The sequence below is a fragment of the Tachyglossus aculeatus genome, chromosome 8, assembly GCF_015852505.1.
Source record: "Tachyglossus aculeatus isolate mTacAcu1 chromosome 8, mTacAcu1.pri, whole genome shotgun sequence".
Lineage (NCBI taxonomy): Eukaryota > Metazoa > Chordata > Mammalia > Monotremata > Tachyglossidae > Tachyglossus > Tachyglossus aculeatus.
The window spans coordinates 23,175,342-23,192,032 of record NC_052073.1 but is presented as its reverse complement, the minus strand read 5'-3'; the positions used below and the strand labels follow the sequence as shown (position 1 = coordinate 23,192,032).

At 46.1% G+C, this 16,691-nt stretch overlaps 1 protein-coding gene across 1 annotated transcript in view; it reads left to right on the top strand.

Moving 5' to 3' along the window:
- The window catches only part of RTEL1 (regulator of telomere elongation helicase 1), an 81,910-nt gene that overhangs the window by 4,635 nt on the left and 60,584 nt on the right, over positions 1-16,691 (top strand). Inside the window, exons 2-6 of the mRNA XM_038750304.1 lie at positions 914-1,048; positions 3,944-4,142; positions 5,168-5,261; positions 7,855-7,936; positions 8,286-8,346. Of these exons, the coding sequence (XP_038606232.1) occupies positions 947-1,048; positions 3,944-4,142; positions 5,168-5,261; positions 7,855-7,936; positions 8,286-8,346 (538 nt within the window). The 5' untranslated portion in view covers positions 914-946. The remainder of the gene's footprint in view (positions 1-913; positions 1,049-3,943; positions 4,143-5,167; positions 5,262-7,854; positions 7,937-8,285; positions 8,347-16,691) is intronic.

The window sequence follows — 16,691 nt, the reverse complement described above, 5'->3', positions numbered from 1 at the left end:
AACAACCTACATGCCATGCTTCACATTAAATCTGAGGAAAGGATTGCCAGCAGTGGGACCCTAGAACCCACCATTACGAAACCAAGCTCGTTATAAAGCAATTCTGGCTTAGCTGAATATCTGGAGAATGGATGACAGGACACCGAAACGGCTAGTGGGCAGCAAGTCGGCCAGAAGGACCCTTTTAAAAAAAAACAGTGTAAAAGGACTCCCTTAAATAATGTGGTAAAGATTTGGATTGCTTGGAGCCACGGTGGCTGAGAGATCGGTCTGGCCAGTGGTATTGAGGAACAAAATGGCTCTTCTCGAACAAGGCTTTGGACCGATGTGAATTGAGGGGCAGAATTGAGGCAACTGCAAGTCCAACTCAAAGAGCACTGTGTACTGTATTTTACTTTTCCAAGGGCTTAGGACAGTGCTCTACACACAGTAAATAATAAATACCATTGATTGACCTGCTGCTATGCATTGCTCGTTTTAGCCCCACCCTCCCTGCAGCATATACGTACAATCCAGTGTGACCCTGCTTGCCCTGGACAAATCTTGGCACAAAGGAGCTTGGCCGGGCAGAAGAAACAGGGCACCTGGTATTCCTCCTTGGCGATGTAACTGTATTGCACAGTAATCTCGGACAGGTTTCTTTACCTAGCTGACCCTTCAATGAAACGAGCATACCTGTTACCTTCCTCTTGGGTTTGTTGTGAGATTACATGTGTAGAATGCCTTCAGCCCCTCAGAGAGAAGATGTTCATACATTCAGGTTATTGTCATCAGCAGCCATCTGCAGTTAAGTTGCTTACTGTTATTTATGATACCATTATAGAGAAATGCATTGCAGTGATGCAAGGCAGTCGGGAACCAAGCTCTGGATCACCAGGGAGACATTGCTAATGATAAATATCCTTCATCTCAGGAAACCTGGGAATCTTAATGGGAGCAGAGAAACATGCCCAAGATAACACTGAATGGAGTTACGGTGGATTTTCCCTTCCAACCATACAAATGTCAGGAAGATTATATGGCCAAGGTTTTGGAGTGTCTGCAGAAGGTAAGACAGTGAACCCCTGATGATCCAGTGATCACCTTATCCAGCATAATGTGCTATACAGGTGTTCATAGTTTTTTTTAAAATTGATTACTTGGTAGAGTGTGTGTGTATGTGGTGGGATTCAGGCCTCAGGGATTATGGTGAAGGTGGTGTCAATGTTTCAAAAACTCTCCCAAACTTTTAAAGAAACAAGATCAGCAATTTTTTTTATGGTATTTGTGAAGTGTTTACCATGTGCCAGGCACTGTTCTAAGCACTGGGGTAGATACAAAGTCATCAGGTTGGACACAGTCCCTGTCCCACGTAGGGCTCACAGTCGTAATCCACAATTTTACAGGTGAGGTAACTGAGACCCAGAGAGGTGAACAGACTTGACTTAGGTCACACAGCAGATAAAAGAGCTGGTATTAGAACCCAGGTCCTTCGGCTCCTGTGCTGTATACATTAGGTCACGCTGCTTCTCAGTTCCCAGCACGTGTGCTACACACATGCCTACCAGTATGGCTGTGCTGGAAGAAACAGTACACCCTTTTGGGTCAGCATTGCCACTTCCTTTTTGGAGTGACCGGTAAGGATCTCCACCAACAATATGCGCACCCTCTTCCCTGGGCGTGGGCAGAAGGCTTGGGCTGCAGTGTGGGTCTGGAACTGGAGCCAGTGTCATCCAGTGCTTAGTACAGTGCCTACACATAGTAAGCACTTCACAAATACCATAATTATTATTATAAACTCAAAAATGACAGTGGTAGTTGGGCTGAGGCTGCAGGTCCTCTGAGGTGCCAGCCCATATGCTAGTTTCCCCCAATCCTTCTTTCCCCCTTAGTTGAGCATAAGAACAATTTTTCATTGTAGTCTTTCGGCTCAAAGAATATAAATTGTAAGAAAGGGAAAATTCCAGAATTCCACCTTGGCATGGCTGGTAATTTCCCTCTCATCCCCTTTAATGTCTGTCTCCTCCTACAAACTGTAAACTCCCTGTGGGCAGGGGTTATGTCTAAAGGGACTGTATCCAACCTGATTTGCTTTTATCTACTCAAGCTAGCACAGTGCCTGGCAAATACTAAATGCTTAACAAATACCATAATTATTATTATTACTCCCAATTCCTCTGTACTTTCCCAAGAGCTTAGTACAGTGCTCTGCACACAGTAAATGCTCAATGCATTTAAATTAAGTGATTGACTGATAGGCTATAGCACATCACACTTTGGGGCTTCTACCTGAATTTAGTCTCAGTTACTCGGGATCATTAAGAACATCCATGTTTTTCTTTTGAACCAAGACTGCATCTCAAGACAAATTTTCCTGGGATAGGGTGTGCTTTGAAGGACAAATAATTTGGCTACTCTCTGGATATCTCCCTTGTAGGCTACTTTACTTTTTCTTTTCCTTATCATTGTTAGTGGCATTTATTGATCACTGCACTTAGTGCTTAGGAAAGTGCAGCAGAAGCAAGACTTAGAATCATTTGCAGGAGTTCACAATCACAGACAGACAAAAATTATTCACAAATAATGGGAACAAGAGGAAGAACACTATAACAAGAAATAGTACAAATGTAGTCCTTTCTCCTCAAACTGTATTTTTGATTTCCTATTTTTAAAAATGTCCAACTGCTACCTTACAGTGTCTTGTCATGTATTACGCTGCCAAGTCGTCTCCGACCCATAGCGAATCCATGGACACATCTCTACCAGAATGCTCCACCTCCATCTGCAGTGTTTCCATAGAGTTTTTTTGGTAAAAATATGGAATCGGTTTACCATTGCCTTCTTCCAATGTAGTAAGCCTGAGTCTCTGCACTAAACACTCCCCCATGTCACTGCTGCCCAACACAGGGGAGTTTTGACTTGTAGCAGATTGCCTTCCACTTGCTAACCACTTCCCAAGCTAAGAATGGAATGGGTAAGCCTCTGCTTAACTCTCCCTCCCATAGTAGAGACTGGTAGAGCACTGGAAACTCTCCATGTGGGATCCTGAGAGGGAACCTTACAGTGTTGGAAGAAATTAAGGAATTGTTGAGCGCTTAAGTTTCCTTTTCCCCCTCATCTTACAGAGAAAACCAGAAGCCAAACACAGTCGGTCCCTTAATTTCCAGTCCCATGTCACTGTTGTTTTTTCCCCTCTACTCTGTGGTACATTTGGAATCTCTCAGAAGATCAGGTGACCCCAATTCTGCTTATGATTTTGGAGGCGAGGTCCCCTATTTACTGAACATCTCGCCTCAGACCAAGTTCAGCCCCTGACCTAATCCCGGTTTTAAGGAGGTGTGGGGTCACCTCCTACCAAACTGTGTGGTTGGGATTTCAGAGGCAGAATTTACGTTTAAGCCAACAAGTTCCTTTTGTGTGAGGTAACTGGTTCCAGCTCTAGGTCTGGATTCTCATAATCTTTTGCTTCCCATCCCTAAAATAGCAATAAGTTGTATTTAATGTTTATTTTATGCAAAAATGAAGTACTCCTTTTCCACCCAAGTAATTGTCAGGCTGGAACTGGGTAAATCAGTTGTGGTTCAGGAGAGTTAGGTTTAGAGTTTGATAATCATATATTATAAATTATTCATATCAATGTCTAACTCCTCTCCTGGACTGTAGGCTCATTGTGGGCAGGGAAGGTGTTTACCAACTCTGTTGGACTGACCTCTCTCAAGCTCTGAGTACAATGCTGTGCACCCAGTAAGCATTCAATAAATATCAATGATGATGATGATGAAGTTGTCTTCAAGCTTTCATAAGATATGCCTCCTGATTTTGTAGGAAGCCAAGGAATGTAACAGCCGGAACTTACCAATAATGAATGTGTTGCTCGGCAACTCTGCTTTTCAAGAGAAAGCAGAATCACTCACTTTCCCTTTTCCCTCTCTCCCCCTTCCTGCCCCCTTTTTCACTTCCGAAGAAAGTGAATGGAATTTTGGAGAGTCCCACAGGTACAGGAAAGACCCTGTGTCTTCTCTGCACCACCCTGGCTTGGCGAGAGCACTTCAGGGACACCATCTCAGCGCGGAAGATTGCTGAAAGATTGCACGGAGAGGAGCTCTTCCCCAACAGGCCCATGTCATCCTGGGGGACCGCCGCCACAGATGGAGACACTACAGGTGAGACCGTCTACCCACGCAACTCCTCTGCCCTGAAGCAAGGTGCGGTGACTGTGCCACTAGACTATCCTGTCCTCTAAACGGTGAGCCCCATGTGGGGCAGGGACTACGTCCAACCTGAATAACTTGTTTCTACCCCAGCCCTTAGAACAGTGCATGACACACAGTCAGCGTTTGCTCTTCTACTACAACCCTGCTGCAGACTTGGCTCGTCTACTGCCAACCTGTTCACGGTACCTCAATCTCATCCATCTCGTCGCCGAAAATCCCTCGCCCACCTCGGGCTTCTGGCCTGGAGCACCCTCCCTCTTCACATCCAACAGACAGTTACTCTCCCCACCTTCCAAGCCTTATTGAAGGCCATCTCCTCCAAGAGGCCTTCCCTAAGCCCTCATTTCCTCTTTTCTCTCTCCCTTCTGTGCCCTGATTTGCTCCCTGTATTCATCCCTCTCTCAGCCCCACAGCACTTATGCACGTATCTGTAATTTATTTATTTAATATCTATCTCCCCCTCTACACTCTAAGCTCATTGTGAGCAGGGTATATGTCTACCAACTCTGTTATTATACTCTCCGAAGCACTTAGTACATGTTCTGCACACAGTAACAGCTCAAATATGATTGATAAATGCTCCCATTATTATCAATTATTGTTATCTGAGCGACAGATAATAAATTCCAAAAACAACAAGCTCTGAGAAGGTACCATGATGGCAGCTCTTCCTATTCTCTTACAGGCTGTTGAGCAAAAATGAAGTGCGGCAGTTACATCATTTCTCACCGTCTCTTTGGGTTCTCGTGGTAGGGAATGCCCAGAGGCATTTCACTTGCTTCTGGGGCAATAAAAATGTCAGCTGATTTCATTTCTTCTCCATGAATAGCCAGATTTTTTTTAAAAAAAACAAGGCCCCCTCCCCCCCAAAAAAAGCCATCAGCTGTCTGCGAGGGACCCTACTATTGTATATGCCTTGTATTTAACTTTGGTAAAGATGTTGTCTGCCCCTTTTCCCTCTCTGTATTTGGCAGCTTATTACACTGATGTTCCAAAGATCATTTATGCCTCCAGAACTCATTCTCAGCTCACCCAGGTCATTGGTGAATTACGGAGCACCACATACAGGTAAATAAATAAATTCATCAGCACAGTGTTTTGCGGAAAACTGGGGTAGAGGGAAACTTATTGTTTAGGAATTTTTCCCATTATTGTTGCTGCTTGCTAGCAGATAAGGCGTATCTCTGGTCTTTTAATTCCTGAAATAGATGCTACTTACTTCCGTTCAGGGGCCTGAAAATTCTTAAGCCCAATTTCTCTGTAATTCCTTCAGAAGGCCTAAAGGCAGCTTCCTGCCTAATCCTCCATTTTAGGAGGGAAGCCCAACCTGTCCCTGCATATTTGAATTTTCAACCAACCTAGATACCGCGTTTCATCAAACTTGCCAGTTCCCTTTTTGGGCCTGTCATTCGGCTGATGAACTGAGATGCAGTGTGGCCTAGTGAAAAGAGCACAGGCCTGAGAGTCAGAAGGATGTGGGTTCTAATCCCAGTTTTGCCAATTGGGGCAAGTCATTTCACTGCTCTGTGTCCAGCTAGATTACCTTGTATCTACCCCAGCGCTAAGTACAGTGCCTGGACATAGTAAGCACTTAACAAATACTGTTTTTTTAAAAAACAAATCTGACCCAATATCCCTCCTGCCATTGTGGCTGGGTCCAGCAAACAAGAATATTTTGCTGTGTTGCTCAAACTGGGGGAGGTGACAATCACTGGCTTTGCCTGCACAGTGTTTTAGGCAAGAAACGTTGCATAACTTGTCTGCCCCACTCTCTTTTGTATGGTTAAGCACTTCCTTTGTGCCAGGCGGTGCAGAAGGGAGTGGGCAAAGAAGAAATGAGGGCTTAGCCAGGGAAGGCCTCTTGGTGATGTGCCTTCGTTAAAGCTTTGAAGGCGGGGAGAGTAATTGTCAGATTTAAGGAGGGAGGGTGTTCCAGGTCATAGCCAGGACTTCGGCGAGAGGTGGGTGGCAGGATACACGAGATGGAGGTAAAGTGAGTAGGTTAGCATTAGTGGAGCTAAGTGTGCAGGCTGAATTGGAGTAGGAAATCAGGGAGGGAAGATGATTGAGTGCTTTAAAGCCGATGGGAAGGAGTTTCTGTCCAGTGCGGGGGTGGATGGGTGGTGGTCAACATCTCCACAACATGACCGGGGGCTGGGCGTGAGACCGAACTCAGGAGCCATGGTAGCCACATGACGGCTGCTGCAGCAGCGGGACTCGGTTGGACTCAGGGGGAGCACGATCAGTCAGAACGAGGGAGGAAAGCTGGAGGACGGCTCTGGGCCACAAACGAGGGGGCCACTTGCCTCCGGCCCCAATGTCAGTGAGGACCAGGCGTCATTCGGTGGAAAAGGAGGAGCTCTTCCGTTTTCAGTCTTCTTCCTTTTTTAATTTTTTTACGGTATTTGTTAACTAACTATGGGTCAAGCACTGTTCTAAACGCAGGTGTAGGTACATTCATTCATTCAATTGTATTTATTGAGCGCTTACTGTGTGCAGAGCACTGTACTAAGCGCTTGGGAAGTACAAGTTGGCAACATATAGAGACGGTCCCTACCCAACAGCGAGCTCACAAGTTAATCAGATTAGACATAGTTCCTGTCCCACATGGGACTCGCAGTTCTTTTCAGCTCCTTTTCTCTCCTTCACTTTTTCATAGTAGTTATTAAGCACTCACTATGTGCCAGGCATTGTACTAAGCACTGGGGTATCTACAAGCTAATCAGGGTGGACACAGTCTGTGTCCCATTGGGGCTCACAGGTCTTTTCAGCTCATTTTCTCTCCTTAACTACCATTAAAAAAAAGTAGTTAAGCACTTAACTATGGGCCAGGCACTGTACTAAGCACTGGGTTAGATACAAGCTAATCAGGTGAGACCCAATCCATGTCCCACATGGGGCTCACAGTTCTTTTCAGCTCCTTTTCTCTCCCTCACTTTTTTTTATAGTAGTTAAGCGCTTACTATGTACCAGGCACTGTACTAAAGTACTGGGGTACATACAAGCTAATCAGGTTGGACATAGTCCATGCCCTGCGTGGGGCTCACAGTCTTAATCCCCATTTTACAGCTGAGGTAACTGAGGCCCAGACTTGACCAAGGTCACAGAGAAGACAAGTTTCAGAGACAAAATTAGAACCCAGGTCCTTCCGACTCCCACGCCCATGCTCTATGTACTAGACCACACTGCTTCTTTATTTGATTTCCATTCCCTCCTTCTTTTCCTTCCTTCCCCTTTACTCTGCTTCCTCCAAGTTCAACCCCATGCCCAGAGTGAAACCTTCTGCACAATCATTTTGCCATTATTCTTTTGCTTTGTAGGAAAAAAAAAGTCTAATTGGACTAGAGCGTGTCACCCATTTAAACTGGGCCTCGGGCAGTAGGCTGGTCTGTGGTTGTAAATTTAAATGCCAATCATGCTGGGATATAGCGTCCCTGAGGCCCTCTGTTTTTGTTGTCTGCAAAGTAGCCAATTCCCATCCGCCCTGTCTGAGGTTTGGGGCACTTAGACTGTAAGCTCGTCATAAGCAGAGAATGTGTCTGTACCTATATCAGTCACATTTATTGAGTTCTTATGACTGATTGATAATGGTTTATGCTATCCACTTTTTCTCCTGGGTCCTTTTTTTCGTTTTCACCAATTGTTCATTCCCTCTTCACAGGCCAAAGGTGTGTGTATTGGGCTCCAGAGAGCAGCTGTGCATAAACCCCGAAGTGAAGAAGCAGGAGAGTAATCATATGCAGGTAGGGGTCAGGTTTTCCCCATGGGTCAGGCTTTTTATTTTGGGGACGGGGTGTACTGTGCCCCTGAAACACATCTCCAGCTCAGATGAAAGTTTCCTGGTGCTTGCTTGACTGCATCAGATGCACATTTCTTTCCCCACTCGCTTCCAGCGTAGTGAAGGTAAAGGAGAAATCCCCAAAAACCTACATTCCTGACTGCCACTGGCAAGATTAGGTTGGAGGGAGGCAAAGAGATAGGGCTGTTCCAGGGACCAGAAAGATAACTGGCTCCGGAAAGATTGCTGCCCCACACCGTGTTGGGGAGGTGGAACCTCCCACAGCAGAAACAGTTGCCCTTTTTGTCTTCCAGATCCACATGTGCCGCAAGAAGGTAGCCACGCACAGTTGCCATTTCTACAACAACGTGGAAGGTAAGATGAGAGCAGCAGACTGCATCCTGGCCGGCAGCGAGGTAGTGACTTAGAGCATCAGTCGGACAGTCAGTCATATTTATTGAGCGCTTACTGTATGCAGAGCACCGTACTAAGCGCTTGGGAGAGGACAATTTAACAGTATAACAGACACATTTCCTGCCCACAACGAGCCTACAGTCAATCAATCAATCAATCAATCAGTCTAGAGAAATGGAAGGGCAGCTACCAGCTCCACCACTAGCCTGCTGTGCGGTTATTATTATTATTATTATTGTTGTATATGGTAAGGGCTGAGGTAGAGCTGAGTCAATCAGGTGATCTTGGGCAAGTCACTTAATTTCTGGGCCTCAGTTTCCTCATCTGTAAAATGGCGATTCAAAACCTCTTCTCCCTCTTAAAATGCGGGGCAGGGACTGTGTCCCACCTGATGAACTTGTATCTCTACCCCAGTGCTCAGACTAGTGCTTAACACATAGTAAGCGCTTCACAAATAGCATATTTTTTATTTTTAAAAAGGGGCAGAGGAAATGTCCTAGAACGAACCGTGCTGTGCCTTCGCCAGCATCCCTTAATAATAATAATAATTATTATTATTATGGTATTTGTTAAGCACTTAATGTGTGCCAAGCACTGTTCTAACCGCTGGGGTGGATACAGGGTAATCAGGTTGTCCCACGTGGGGCTCACGCTTTTAATCCCCATTTTGCAGATGAGGGAACTGAGGCACAGAGAAGTTAAGCGACTTGCTCGAGGTCACCCAGCAGACAAGTGGAGGAGCCGAGATTAGAACCCACGTCTTCTGACTCTCAAGCCCGGGCTCTTTCCACTAAACCAGGCTGCTTCTCTAGCCCTGCTTGGCATCCAGGCCCCTTGGGGAGGGACCGTGGAAGTGAGGAAGGAGGTGGGCCTTCCATTCCCCATCCAGGTCACAGGAAAGGTCAAGGCAGGGCCAGCTCCTAGCCACCCCAAGTTGTCGCACCCTACCAGTTGCTTGGTGCTGGGGTGGGGATGAGCACTCTCCTACAGTTTGCCACTAGTCCGGAGATCCACCCTTATAGCCTCGCCCCAAACCTGGAGAACAGAGTGAATTATGGCACCTGAATCCGTCCCCTACCTTTACCTCCACAGTAGTGCTGGGGAAAGAGGTAGAAAGCGGCATGAGGCAGCTCTCAACTGGTGCTCTTGGGTATTGGGGTGTTTCCCGTCCTGCCGATAGGATCTGGCCGACTACTTACTCGGGATACCCCCATACTTAGTGGGAAAGAAATGTCACATCATCATCCCCCTGTTCTAGTGTAATTATGTGTGCCAGAGTGTGGCTCTCTAGCCTCCAGCTGCTCACTGAAGCCGCTAGATTTACTCCTCTGGAAAGGAAGCAGCCCTGGACCATAGGGCAGAGTGTAGGACTGGGAGGACTGGATATTTGGATTTTCTTCTTGGCTCGGAGCCATGGCAAATCTCTTTCGCATCCCGTGGGTTTGTTTACTCATCTGTAACAGGGACAAAAATCCCTTCCCTTTCTTACTAGGAGGGATCCGGTAAAGGTGAATGGTTAGATGACAATCATAAAGTGTTATGGACTTTTCAAAGATGGAGTTTCTTTCATGGTTCAGTCCCTCTCCAGGGCACATGAAGTGGGGCAGCCTTCAGTGCAAGCTTTCTCTCTCACTTGCACTCTAATATGTTCCAAATTAACATGGAGGAGAGGTGCAGGAGCACTTAATACAGTGTCTGGCACATAGTAAGCACTCAACAAATATCCTCTTTAAAAAAAAAAAGAAGAACAAAGGAGTGAAAGAATTTTAAAGCCTCCCTGGCCACCCCAGGCTCTCTTGTGACAAAAGATTGATTTTAGTCATTTTTCCCGTCAGCACTTGGACTGAGACGACTACTTCAGAAAAGCACTAAGCCCAGGGGAGAACTCCAGGGTGTTGAGAGACTTAATAAGGGAAGTCCTCCACCAAAAACAATGCTTTTGTAAGTTTTCTTCTACCAAGGCCACTAAAGCCTTCTGGGTGAGAGGGACCAAGATGCTGATTTTGGTCTGGTGCTGGACAATGCACTAGTGTTAGAAGAAGTTTCTTTAACATACAAACCTCAAACAACTATTTGTTTTCTTTGAATCTGGCTTTGAGATGGATTGAATTTCAGCCTCACTTTGGGGAAAATGGGTGATGGTGGTGTACTTTTTTCAGGCTGTGCTGCAGGTTAGTGCTTCCTTTTGGTCTGTATTGGGAGTGGATTTATTTAAGGGAGTCTTCTCCTTTCAAAGCTGATGCAGGTAGTCTCTTTTCCCCCTACCCCCCTGCTGTGGTAGGAAGAATGCAAAATTGCCCCATGAGTTCAAATGCCTCATCAAAATTTCAGACCTGTCAGAATACTGTATTTTATTTTCCTACTTCATGGTCTTGTAATAATCTTTAAACCATCCAGTTTTTTAACTGTCCTTTGGGTGTCATCACTTCGGAGTAGGAGAGCGTAAGGGAGTATGGGCCTTGCTGCATTTTTTGTTTTTTTTTTGAGTAGCTGAGCCTTTAATCCCAGAGCAGGCCTGCAACAGGAAACAGAAATAGGTAAGCAGTCCGCAAACCCCTCTTCTGCCTGTTGAACTGCCTTGTCATCAAAAAGTTTAATTTTATCTAAAGTTATTCCTTGGATATTTTGATTTAAATAACTGTGAAGGTTCTCTGTGGGTACTTTGGCCTCTTTCCCTAATAATGTGACTGCAAGTGACCCTATTTATATTTTTAAGTAGAACTTTCTTCTTATACCTCTCAGTCTCTATAGAGTTTTTTGCTCTTCAGATTTGTAGTAGTACTAATAGTGTTTATTAAGCAATTAATAAATTCTTAATTTATTCAGCAGAGCATGGGTCTGAGAGTCGAAGGACCTGAGTTCCAATTCTGGCTATGCTGCTTGTCTTCTGTGTGACCTTGGGCAAGTCAATTAGGTTCTCTGTGCCTCGGTTATCTCATCTGCACAATGGTGATTAAGGTTGTGAGCCCCATTTGGGACATGGACTGTGTCCAACCTGGGTATCTTGTATCTACCCCAGCACTTTGTACAGATTACTTTGTGCTAAGCACTGGGAAAGAATTCTCAGGTGCCAATTAGATATAGTCCTTATCTTTCAAGGGGCTCACGCTCATGCATAAGGGGAAAAGAGGCCTGATGACAGACATATAGAAAGTTAAAGCAAGAAGAGCACAAACAAGAGAATAGACAAGGTGGGGATAAATACAAAATAAGCTGTAGTTCTCCCCCTCCAGACTGTAAGCTAGTTGTGGGCAGGGACTGTGTCGAACCTGGGTGTCTGTTATCTACACCAGTGTTTAGTACAGTGCCTGGCACCTAGCTCTTAACAAATAATATAAAAAAAACAAGAATTGCCTGTCAGAAATGGTGGTGATCAAATTTCACCTGAAGGAGCCCACTCACGGTGCCTTGCAGACATTTCCAACTCAACTCACAATTGTCTTGCAAGGAAGATGGATTCTTTGTTTACAGATGAAGCAGAAGCAGCATGGCCTAGTGGAAAGAACGTTGGCCTAGGAGTCAGAGGACCTGGGTGCTAATTCTGGCCCCACCACTTGTCTGCTGAGTGACCTTGGGCAAAATCACTTAACTTCTGTGTACCTCAGTTCCCTCATCTCCAAAACAGGAATTCAGTACGTGTCCTCCCTCCTACTTAGATTGTGAGCCCCATGTGGCACCTGATTATCTTATATCTACCTTAGTGCTTAGTACAATGCTTGGCACATAATAAGCGCCTAACAAATGCCACAAGTATTAGATGAGAAAATTGAAACACAAAGAGATCATGATCTTTTTTTTTTTTAGCCCCAGATCATCTAGAGTAGCCTAGAGTGGACTTTTGCTTGAGATTTCTTGGCTCCCAAGTCCAATTTTCAACCCTAGCCTAGTCTACACTACCTTAGAGAAGCAGCGTGGCTCAGTGAAAAGAGCACGGGCTTTGGAATCAGAGGTCGTGGGTTCGAATCCTGGCTCCGTCCCATGTCTGCTGTGTGACCTTAGGCAAGTCACTTAACTTCTCGGAGCCTCAGTTCCCTCATCTGTAAAATGGGGATGATGACTGTGAGCCCCACGTGGGACAACCTGATCACCTTGTATCCCCCCAGCGCTTAGAATAGTGCTTTGCACATAGTAAGCGCTTAACAGATGCCATTATTATTATTCCATCGTTGTGGTTCATCAGTGAGGGAGCCTAGGGTTCCCCCCCAAGCCCCCAGCAGCCCTGAAGCCCTCCTCCTCCCAGAGTGGGAGAGTTTGCAAACCGGATTTTTGCTTCATCTCCTGATCTGGGATCCTCTCTAGCCTCAGAGTGAGCCGTAAGCCAGTCATTCTGGCTCCTCAGGCACCAAGCTTGTTGCTAGGGAGAAAGAGCAGTCTTTTCCAGTCATAAATCTCCAAGTCCTTACTGTGCCAGCTTCATTCTCCTCACTGCTTCTGCTCCCAGTTACTGGGTAGGGAAGCCAGCCTCTCAGATCTCTGGGAAGCTGTCCGGCTGCTGCATCAGCAGTGCTGGCTGCAAATCAGAAATGGAGAGAAGGGGAGTCGGGGAGGGAGGAGGGAGCCGGGGAGCCAGGAGATGCAGCTCATGTTGAGAATAGATAATATTTTTCAGTTGTGGAGAAATGAGTACAGATTAGCTAGAAGAAAAATCGGGGCCGGGGGTGGGGGGAACTGTCTGGAAAAGGGCAGAGCTTTGGGAAAGGTAGATTGGGGGTAAAACGTGAAGCAGGACGGCCTTGTGGATAGAGCACGAATCTGGAAGTCAGAAGGGTGTGGTTTCTAATCCTTACTCCGCCATGTGCCTGCTGTGTGACCTTGGCTAAGTCACTTCACTTCTCTGGGCCTCTGTTACCTCATCTTAAAATGGGGATTAGAACTCTGATCCCTGTGTGGGGCATAGACTTGTATCCAACCTCATTAGCTTGTATGTACTCCAGGGCTTAGTGCAGTGCCTGGCACATAGTAAGCACTTAACAAATACCATTTAAAAAAGAAAAGGTAAGCAGCAGGGGTAAAATGGCAGGGCTTCCAGGGAGTTATAGTAGGGACTCAGGGTCACTGGGGAAAGACTATAAGCAACAGAGCTCTCCTGGGCTTTCGGTACTCTGGTTTGTTAAAGGAAATAGTCCAGACAAATAAGCTCTCCGTACTGTCGGGCTGAGTTCCCATCACCACAGCTAGAGATGGTTAAAGGAAGGGAGGGGGTAGATAAGCCAGAGAAGGCGTCACAGAGCTGAATTTCATCTCCCACCTTGCTCCTCGTTTCTCACTCATGAGACAGAAACTGCTTAGAGAGTTACCACTGTGATGCAGCACAAATTGTTGTCTATTTCAAGGTTGAATGGGGTTTGTATCTCCGGGTTCTTTCATAAAAATCCTAAAGGAAGACTGGGATGAACCCCAGCCCAGCTCTCTGCAGCTGCTGTTCTCTTTGGGTTTTTCTCAGCCCCCTCTCTCCTGTGACTTCTCCCTTCCATGTCATTTCAGACATTTCCATTTCTCTTTTCAGTGAGCTAAATAGTACCATGGGCTACTTTAATGCCGAGTAGACTCTTAACTGCCTTCTGAGCTGTTTTGGCCAAACCCTTGAGCTTTCTAGAAGGTTTTATTGCGATTCTAGTCTTGAATCTATTTGGCTCCGTCTCCTTTCTTTTGTTTCTTTTCTTATGAAGGTGCTACCAAGTACGTGAACGTAGACGAAGAGAGGACTGCCCATATGCCCAGAAGGGTTAGGGGACACACTACAAGCCATATTCACTTGAGTCATCTTCACTCCACCTAGTCCTGATGCTAAATTGAAGCCAGTTGGCAGCAGTGGCAGTTGGCAGGCCCGCGAAAGGCCAACCGGCTCACTCCACCTCTTTTCTGCCAGGGTAAATGGAGTTGCCTCCAACCAGAAGATTTCATCTGTAGCCTTCCTGTATGTTGGGCTTTCTAAAGGGCACCTCGGTCCACCAGTCAATCAGTGGTATTTATTGAGCACCTACTGGGCACAGAGCACTGTACTAAGCTGTTGGGAAAGTACATTATAACAGAATTGGTAGGTGTGTTCCGTGCCCGCAATGAGTCTAGAGATGAGCTTACAGCTTCCATCTTTCTGTGTGTGTGTGTCTGTCTGTCTCTCACTCATTTAATTGTTGTGGTTACAGTTGTGTTGAAATGATTCTCTGCCTCTGTCTTTCTCTCTTTCCTCTCTTCGGTCTTTCTTACTTTTCTCCTCCCTTCCAGTCTCTCTCTCCTAAGAGCTCCAAGGGGATTTCTAGGCTCCAGCAAGCTACTAATGAGCAGTAAGATTGTGTCATTAGTTTTGGCGGCAGAATAATTGAAGAGGCATCGGGCAAATGTTTTATTTTGAGGCAGTTATGTTTAAATCTGGATGTTTGGCTAGGGTGCCCAAATGGTCAAATACCTGATCTGAGGCAGGGAAAGGTGCGGGAGTCCTCTAGCAAAGTTTGGGAGATTAGAAGGCCAGTTTGATAGGGGATAGCAAGGCACTTGCTTCACACCCCGACCCATTAGACACATTGCTTCAACCACATCTTTGAGGGTACATGAACAGTGTACTCTGAATCTCTGTTTTATTGGTCCCTTTGGTTCTATTTATCTCCACAGACTTTCTCATTCCCTAAAACTCCAGTGCTCTCGCTCTCTCTCTCTTTAGCTTGAAGAAGCTACAGTTTAATTGTAGAAGAGGGCAAAGCAAAGGAAAATGAATTACCTCTAGTCTGAAACATAACCGCTAATCAAGGGTGAGAGCTGTCTCTGGAGGTTTGCTTGAGCCGTTTGCAGATTCAGCAGGATTGACAGTCTTCAGTGCAGCTGCTGTTTTGTTGTGAGAGAGGCAGGAGGTGGGAGTGGCGTGTGGGAGGTAGTTTTCTCTAAGGTATACTGCAGGACGGTGACAGGAAGAAAAGATAATTCTGTTTTCCACCAGAGTCTTGGAGGAGGTTGCTCTCCTTTATTGGTGCTAAGCACCTGAGCTCCAGAGTCCCCTAATGCCTCAGTCTGCTTCTGAGCGTGGCTCCTCTACCTGAGGGCATTCTCTACTCAACCCTTCCCAGGAAGTATTCTCATTAGGCCTGGAAGAATCAAATCGACTGAAAAGACATTAAAATTATACAGATGTTAGAGAAGCAGTGTGGCCTAATGGAAAGAGCACAGGCCTGGGTGTCGGAAGACCTGGGTTGTAATTCCAACTTCACCCTTTACCTGCTGTGTAACCTTGTGCAAGTCACTTAACCTCTGTGTGCCTCAGTTCCCTCATCTGTAAAATGGGGATTAATAATAATAATAATGATATTTGTTAAACGCTTACTATGTGCCAAGCACTGTTCTAAGCACTGGGGTAGATACAAGGTAACCAGGTTGTGCCACATGGGGCTCACAGTCTTAATCCCCATTTTACGTATGAGGTCACTGAGGCTCAGAGAAGTGAAGTGACTTGCCCAAGGTTACACAGCTGACAAGTGGCGGAGCTGGGATTAGAACCCATGACCTCTGACTCCCAAGCCCGGGCTCTTTCCACTAAGCCACGCTGCTTCCTGTGAACCCTGTGTGGGACATGGACTGTGTCCAACCTGATTAGCTTGCATCTATCCCAGTGCTTAGTACAGTGCCTGGCACATGGTAAGTGCTTAACAAAATACTATTTTTAAAAAATGTTTACAAATTGGGGGAGCCTTCAATCCCTGCTCTCAGCATGTGGCCTACGTTAAGGAAATAGGAGAATGAAAATAGCAGGGTTCTTGAAAAGTTGACTCTAGGAAACAGGGACACCGTTTTGCCTGGAGGGGGTCAAGCTGCAGTGTTGACTGTCTGGGCTCTGCCCCTCTAGACTCTCTCGAGCTGGGTGAGGATCGAAGATGGAGGGGGAGAAGGCCAGTTCCTGGGTGGCCCCAAAAAGACCATGGGAAAGGGAGAGTTTTCATCCCTCTGAAGATTTGGATTGGCATCTATGGGGAAGATTCAGAGCATGGTTTGCAGGGAGGATTTAAGAATGTATTGGGGTGTAGGTACGCTGTCGGTTTTGGAGCCCTACATTCACGTATGGGCCAGCCCACTTTGGACAGGTCAGTCCTGGCTGGGGTTTGAGATGCACTCCACAAACCCAGAGGTAGATGATTTGGATTTATCTTGGGCTGGAAGTAGCAGCAGATGGGGTGGCAGGGTTGTGAGAGGGTCGAGGACTGTAAGCCTTAACACAGTAACAATAATGATCATTGCGGTGTTCACTAAGCCCCTACTGCGTGCCAAGCCCTGTAATAAGCACCGGAATGCATACTAGATAATCAGCTTGGAGCCAGTCCCCG